The 7,667-nt window shown below is 40.9% G+C and overlaps 1 protein-coding gene across 1 annotated transcript; it reads left to right on the top strand.

Moving 5' to 3' along the window:
* The first annotated feature begins 2,066 nt into the window (after nucleotides 1-2,066).
* Nucleotides 2,067-3,216, top strand: LOC147454425 (uncharacterized). Its single transcript, XM_086517333.1, has one exon. The coding sequence runs from the start codon at nucleotides 2,158-2,160 to the stop codon at nucleotides 3,136-3,138; it is 981 nt and encodes a 326-aa protein (XP_086373459.1). The 5' UTR covers nucleotides 2,067-2,157; the 3' UTR covers nucleotides 3,139-3,216.
* The last annotated feature ends 4,451 nt before the right edge of the window (nucleotides 3,217-7,667 follow it).

Here is a 7,667-nt window from a genome sequence, read left to right as displayed (position 1 = left end):
AGGCGCACTCTAAACCTGGAACTTATAATGTTTGGGTAGGATTGGCTAAGTGTGGGCACCCAAATGTGAACGGGCCAGCCCATATAAAAGTCAATCTAAACCTAAAATACCTCATTCTCTCATTTGTGCAATGCAAGAAGAGTGCTCTTGCTCCATCTCCTTCTCCGTCTCCCTTGTGTACTAGTGTGTGTGTGTATGTGTGTGTGTGTGTGCGCGCGCGCTTGAGAGAGAGAGAGAGAGAGAGAGAGAGTGATTGAGCATTGCGGCGGCACGACGGCGGCGAGGTGGTTGAGCGCGGTGTAGCGGTGTCTCCCTCTTCTTCACGGCGAGGAATCCTCCACGATAGCAAACGTAGAGCGGTGAGTGACACACCATCGTCATCTTTGAGCTACTAGTTTAAGCTAGTTGAGTGCTTGGAGCCATTTGTGGCTTGCACACAGAGTATCGGCAAGTCCCTTGCAGTCACACGTGGGACAGATGCGCACATGAGTATCTAGGATACATAGTTTTTAAGCATGGCATTCATGTAGACCCTAAGAAAATAGAGGCAATCAAATCATGGCCAATTCTTAATAGTTGAGATCAGTCTCATCTTATGTAGTTGTAATAGGAGATATGTCATTAATTTTTCATACAATGCACATTACCTTACACTGCTTTTGAAGAAGACCACATCTTATGTTTGGACTGAGTTGCATGACCAACCTTTTCAAGCTGTTAGCATCCTTAACACCATTTTTTATCACTTTGAGCCAAACCTTCGTAGCTACACTTTAGATTATTGAATGAAATTACCATCGAGAGTGATATTTGTAATAAATCCATTCATTAAAAGATGCATGATAGGTAGATGGGGCCAAGAGCTTCTAGTTTGTAATTATCTCTTTGAACAGATGTGATCCTCAATCCTCTTTTACCCAAACTTTGAATCAAAATCTTTATTTTTAACCTTCGTTAAGGTATGAAAGTTTATTTTGTAAAAGCAAATCTAAGTTTTGGATAATGAAAGTGAGCGTACTGCTCTTTTTGTCAACAATGTCTTCCCTCTTGCTTCTCTTATTCATATCTCTCTTGTATGGTGTGGTGTTTCAATTGCAACTATAGCTAGCCATTCATAGGTGAAAGCACTTTTGTTTGATGTACGTTTCTCGCAGTAGTTTTGTCTATCTACATTTTATTTTTGCTCATATTGCACAAGATGCATACCCAAATCAAGTTTTGAGCTTAGAACTAGGTAGAACATGCTTAGAGAAAGTTATTGAGTGATTTGTATATCCACAAGGAATAAGGAGTGACTCATAGAAGCAAGATATTGAGCTTGAGATGGATTCAAGACTTGAAGAAATGGTTTGGAAGATGGGATGCAACAAACTTGCTTCGTGATGCATCATTATACAATTGTCACGACACGGGAAAAATATGGAGGCTTGCGCTTCATGCATTATACAATAGACATTGCCCCCAATTACAAAAGCATGTTGTCCTTTGAGAGAGAAGACGGTATGGCACCATAGTAGCGTTTTGACTTAGCTCCCACTCCCTTCGATGTGAGGTGGGATGTTGGGGCGCTAGAGAAGAGTCCCTTCATGTGTGCACACTATACCCCTTGCAAGTTCAAGAGTTTTGAGTATCATATCCTACTTGAGTGCTCAACTTTGGATCACATACGAGCTTGCTTTCCTCACATTTTCAGCTCGGCCACTCCAAGGACTCTCAATTATCTTCAAGATCAAATATGACCTTGAGGATGATATCTCTCTCTCTCTCACTCATTGTTCCTACGATGTTAAAACTTTTCTTCTTCTTGTCTCTCTCCCCCAATTTGCAAGTTGCAAGAGCTCAAAATATACCTGAATCAAAATCTGTTGTGAGAACCGTTAGATTGGATCGGACGGTTGGAAGGGGGCACGCAGAGCAGATGGAGAAGTGTGGAAGGATGGCAAAAAGCACGAGTCGGCATCGATCTCGAAGGCCACGTCAGGTACGAGCTACAAGATTGTGCCACGTAGGATAGCGTTTCTTGGCAGCTTGATGCTGCATTCGGAAGCAATACCATCACACTGCCCTCGCGCGCGCTCTCTCTCTCTCTCTCTCTCTCTCTCTCTCCCCGCCCGGTGCTCAGGCTCTTTTCGTGTTCTCCATAGCCTCCAAGCTTTCATGGAGATCTCTGCCACTCTGCATTCCTCCTCCAGGCCATACTTTTCCGACCGGAGCTACCTTGCGTTTCATGGGCGCTACCCTGGTAAGCCCATCACCTCTCTGCTCATCAGAGAACCATCTTCTTCGTTGTCCGCATCATCGTCAGCTTCATCGCCTGCACTTTGTGCCTCTCCTGATCCCACCCTCACGCCAATTACTGCTTGCACCTCATGCGCAGCCGTCGCTTCCGAGCTTGCTCATCTGAAGGGCCTGGTTAAGCTAAAGAAGAAGCAATTGAGGGCTGCCATCAAGGAGAGAAAGAAAGCGCTCAAGCAAAAAGGAGCGATCAAAGCAAAAAATGGCTCATGTTCATTGTCCTTGTCGTCGTCATCGAGCTCTTCGTCGTCAGAGTCGAGCGATGAGGAGAAGGCGGGTGGTGCTAGGAAAATGAAGTTTTTGAAACAGGGGTTATCTCAATTCAGGGATGAGAGGATGGCGAAGACAGGCATGGCTTATAATAGCACAGGTCATGATGAAACCATTTCTGCATTTCATCATGAAGGAGAGAAATGCACATATGTTGGGTGCAAGATATGCAGTTCCAATGATAGTACTATGGACAACATTTCTGTTGGCGCCTCACGCAATCTCTCTATGAAATTCCCGAGCGTGCGACCATTGTCAGGAGGAAGTATAGAGGTGTGTGTAGGGGGGAAGTGCAAGAGGGCAGGGTCAGAGGAGCTCTTATTGTCATTGAAGACGCATCTAGACGGACAGAGACAAGTGGATGTGGCCTGCTGCAAGTGCATGGGTCGGTGTGACTCTGCGATCAACGTCAAGGTAATGAGAGAGGACACGATTCGCCAACACCATAGTGGTGTTAGTGTTGATGATGCTGGCCTCATCCTGAGGCATCATTTTGGGCATCCCTCCTTAAGTTTGTCTGTGTGCCCTTCTTCCTTGCCACATTCTACTCCCGTTTCTACATTGCATAATTGATCCTTTGTGAATAATTCCACTTTTTACAATAATATGGCTTCAGTTAATCCAATCGAGTTGACACAACATTCTTGAAATTTTGCCTTAAATTATACCTGCTGATTGTGTAGATTTAGTACAAATATTTGAGTTTTGAAGGGTTGTGAAAGTAAGCAAGAGTGAGCTACGTTTGAAGTTTTATTTACCTAACTCACATGGAAGCTTGTTTTTGAAGCCTAATTCACAAGAAGTTTCTGAAAATTTTCCATGTTGGAAAGGAGATTACATGCCTAGCTAGGTGCGGTTGGGGGCAGGGAACTTATAATGTTCTATTGCTCAGGAGGGACCGCATGCCTTGACTAGTTGCGGTTGGGGGCAAGGGAGTCCTTTGGGCCATCACTCCTTTGTCCCCAACTCACCTAGATCCATCCTTCGTAGCAGATCATGATGTTGTTGCAACATGTAATGTGGGAATTTGTCTAATACTTCTTCTGACTATAAGTGCAGCTCATTACTCATTGAAACCACTTTCTAAGGTGGGGTGACCCAAAAGCTCAATTAGGCACCCACAAATATTTTCCACATTCCATACTCATCATAACAAGCCACATGAAGGTTGCAAATGAGATTAAACGTGAGTTATTATCATAACAAATCTCCTCCTCTTCTTACTTGAAGCACTTATTTGTGAAATGTATTTGTATTAATCAATTTATTGAACTTTGTGTGTGGCTATCGAGGTCTAGGGTTGTCCCATATCATTACCACCAACTTGGCATTGTCAAAACAAGGATCCTAGGAAGGGGGACATGCTAGATAGGGGATCCTGCAGGGACGAGTACGGTTAGAAACAGAGTATCTCTTTAAAAGGCTAGAGGATCAATGCCAAATTATCTTAACCTATTTTTCTTGTAAAGGTTCTTTGTAGTGGTCATGTATCCCGATTTTCAGTGTAAATTTCCCGGTTGTAATTTGATTAGACCTCAATTGCCATGGTCAAAATTGGAAAAATTTGCCCACATGCCTCCACACAAGAGAAAAAAGAATCCCCTTAAACAAGATAATCATGTGTGTGTATTCTTGTCAAGTTTTTCTTCTTATTGATCAAGATGCATGTGAGCAATCAGAAACCTATTGAGCTAGCTACTCAGTGCCACCCTTTGTGTGTGCTTCCTTAGTGTGTCCATTGTATTGTGGTGGAGCTTGGTAGCCTTAGACTTGTTTCTATAAAAATGCCTTCAATAATGCAATCTATTTTGGTCAAAAGAAAGCTTTTTAAACATCCAAATTAATGTGATTTTTTTTTATACGTGTTGAATAAAAACTAGACACGCAAAAGGCCCTAAACTAAGCACTTAATGTTGTGGTACGGTGGTACCACTTGTTGAAATTGGGTTTCTTAATGATAGATAGCCAAATAATCATGCCTATATCAAACCTTTAAGGGCTATTCTTGAGAAATTAGGTGTGGATTGGACAAAACCAATGTCAATTTGAGCAAGACCAAGCCCATGACACACACGATGATTGCAAGCTTAGTTAAAATCTCTCTACAAGTATTCTTCACACACAACTAGTTGCAATAAGCGACAATAATTAGAGAGCAAAAAAATAAGACTTATGGAGTGAAATTATGCACCTTTTAGCAATGCAGTACACGCAAATGAAACTATGTAATGAAACCGAAAGTGTAGCCAATTAGAGATGGCAAAAAAAAAATTAAAAATTGGTCAATCAAAATGCAAAAGGGGGAACTGCAATTGTGTGTGTGTGTGTGTGTGTGTGTGTGTGTGTGTGTGTTGATGTATTATTACTAATACTTATACACAAAATAACTTTTCGTTCTTGAGATAGCTAGCTTTAGGCTATTGGAAGAAGGCTTGCAAATAAACGACTCAAGTATTAAATTCATTTTTATACAATATAGTTCACAATGAGGAATCATTCAAATAGTCCTATATACAATTAATCGGAATTAAGTTATAAGTCTTCAAAGCTAGGCAGTAGCTAAGTTAAACCTCTTTAAGGAGAGATAGCATTCTCACTTGCATCCATATAAACAAGAAAACAGATCTGTTAGCTTTGATAGCTTTGAAGACATATTTATTACATGTCAAAAAACCTATTAGTTAATATCCTTGTCCTACTTTAAAAAATGTACCCAAACTATTATCCTTTCCTTTTTTTTTTAAGTCGTTCAAAGCTTCACTTCGACTAGTGTTATGGGATTGCGCCCACTCACCGGTTAAACCATAGTTGCCTAGTGGTAAAGTTGAGGGGCTCTAAGAGTACCCAAGCTATTATCCTAAATGCAAGAGTTTGTTTTGTAATCATTACATAAATTTTGTTTAGAAAATGTTATAATAACTCATCAAAAGACTATCACCCCTTTTGATGGAAATGGCAATACTTGTAAACTGACATGTCTCAACCATTTCTATGTATGATTGCAATGCCTGCAAAATAAAAGCAGATGCTTTCCCAAGGAAGCATTTATTTACTCAGTACTCATCATACTGTTATCTACTAGGGCTTCTAAAGTAATATCCCAGCTATAGTTCAAACTGCTCTTTCTATTTTAAGAACTCATCTCAAAAGTATTCACAGGACTACCTATTATGAGCCTAGCTACACCAATATGTAAGTGCATTTCTTTCAGAATAGCCAAAATGAGTCTAACACTGCGGTTCATCTTTATCTACAGTGTCTAAAAAATCAAGCAAGGGTTCCAATGTTTTGTTAACAGATAAACCACCAAAGATAAGTCTAGGAACCAAAAGCCGATTTAAAAGAAAACAATGTTGTCCATATCTACCCTCATAAGCATCAGGTAATGCAAATTGAAACAAGATCATACCCCAAAGGCTAAAATAGGTGTATAAAAACCGATCTGCAGTGATATCAGTGACTCCCTATCCCAATCAATAATATGATTTTAATACAAGCTTTTAGTTTCTTTTTTTAAACACCAAGCGTGGTTTATTATTATCTTTGTTATACCACTTAGAGACGTTTATACAGAAAAACCATCCGTGAGCCAACGAAACCACCATATATCTTTTGGTAGAATTTTGACAAGGCAAAACACCACAACCTTTAACAAGGAAAAACACCAGGTTTCCTTCAGTATTCATTTCATCAATCCAAGAGCATTGCTATACCATTAGAATACGATAAACAACGGGGGAAAACCATTAACATATATACCCAATATTAGCAACCCCGGCTAAGTATTACAGCGGCAAATGGTAAGATTATTAAGTCCCCAAATATTAGACCACCACCAAGTTTAGGAGCTTATTCATATGAAAGCAAAAAATACACCATCCTTTATTAGCAAGAATCAGAATGGAACCTACAATCTCCATATTAGATGAAAGCACTTTGCCACCAACCTTAGCAATTCATCCTTACACAATCACTATCTCTCACTCCTTTTATCACTACCAGAAACCATTCAAGGCTAAGTGGGGGAAGAAGCTTCCCTCACCAATTCAAATAGGAGGCAGGTGGGAGATTTTAATGAGGCAAGACACCCTCCATCTGTAAGCCACTATGCACGCCAAGTATGTAGATTAGGCCTCAAAAAACCCCAAACATGAGGTCTTGCATATCAGCGTCAGAGTCTACAAGCATTGGTTGAGAGGGAAAATCCACTACCAACTATATTACTTTAATATGCCCATGAATTTTATTAGTAGAGTATGTGGATAAACTAAATTCTGCATAGTGCAATACTGCAATTGAGACACAGGCATCGGGCCAACGGTCCCCTGCCCCGAATCGTACCTAGCTAGGTATGCGGTGCCTCCCTCACAGAAGCTCATGATGTTCAGGTAAGTCACAATGTGGGAATTGTTGTGAGAATTTGTCCAAAACTTCTTGTGATAATGCACACTTCATTTCATGTGGTTCTTTTCAACTATATAGTCAATCCCTTGATTGTCAATATATCAAGACGACGAGGAACATTTTTGCACAAGTCAATTGCAGCACAAACGTGCACGTGTGCGTGCGCGCGCACACACACACACACACACACATCAATTTAGCAAAGAAACATATCATAATGGAATTAAGTTCAAAGAGTCAAAAGCCTAAAGTTGGCCTAAATGCACTTGCAGATCAAATATTGATATGACAATATTAGTGAGCGTTCCCAGCAAAAATTGCAAGTGGAGGTAGAAGTTGTGAAAACCCCTTATGAAAATGGTGCCCCCCCTTTGGTAATGAGATTGCAAACACGCATAAAATATGCATCCAGGTCAAGACAAAGAGCCTAAACTTTTGATAGCATGTGAAAATGCATGAGTGCAAAAGCATGAGAGAGAGAGAGAGAGAGAGAGAGAGAGAGCCCCACGGGGGGGGGGGGGGGGGGGGGGAGAACAAAAAACAACTAGAGATGTGAAGGGGTGCTCATCAGCACCCTTAACCACCATCAACCATAGGCATCCAATAAGCAACCAATCCACTTGACAAAGTCACATTAGCCCTTCCATATGCCCCTACCTATATAGGGTTTGGAGATTGAGGTGGAGAAAAGCAACCGA

Source organism: Adiantum capillus-veneris, chromosome 7 (genome assembly GCF_014529385.1).
Source record: "Adiantum capillus-veneris isolate H3 chromosome 7, ASM1452938v2, whole genome shotgun sequence".
Lineage (NCBI taxonomy): Eukaryota > Viridiplantae > Streptophyta > Polypodiopsida > Polypodiales > Pteridaceae > Adiantum > Adiantum capillus-veneris.
This window is presented reverse-complemented; position numbering and strand designations above follow the sequence as displayed.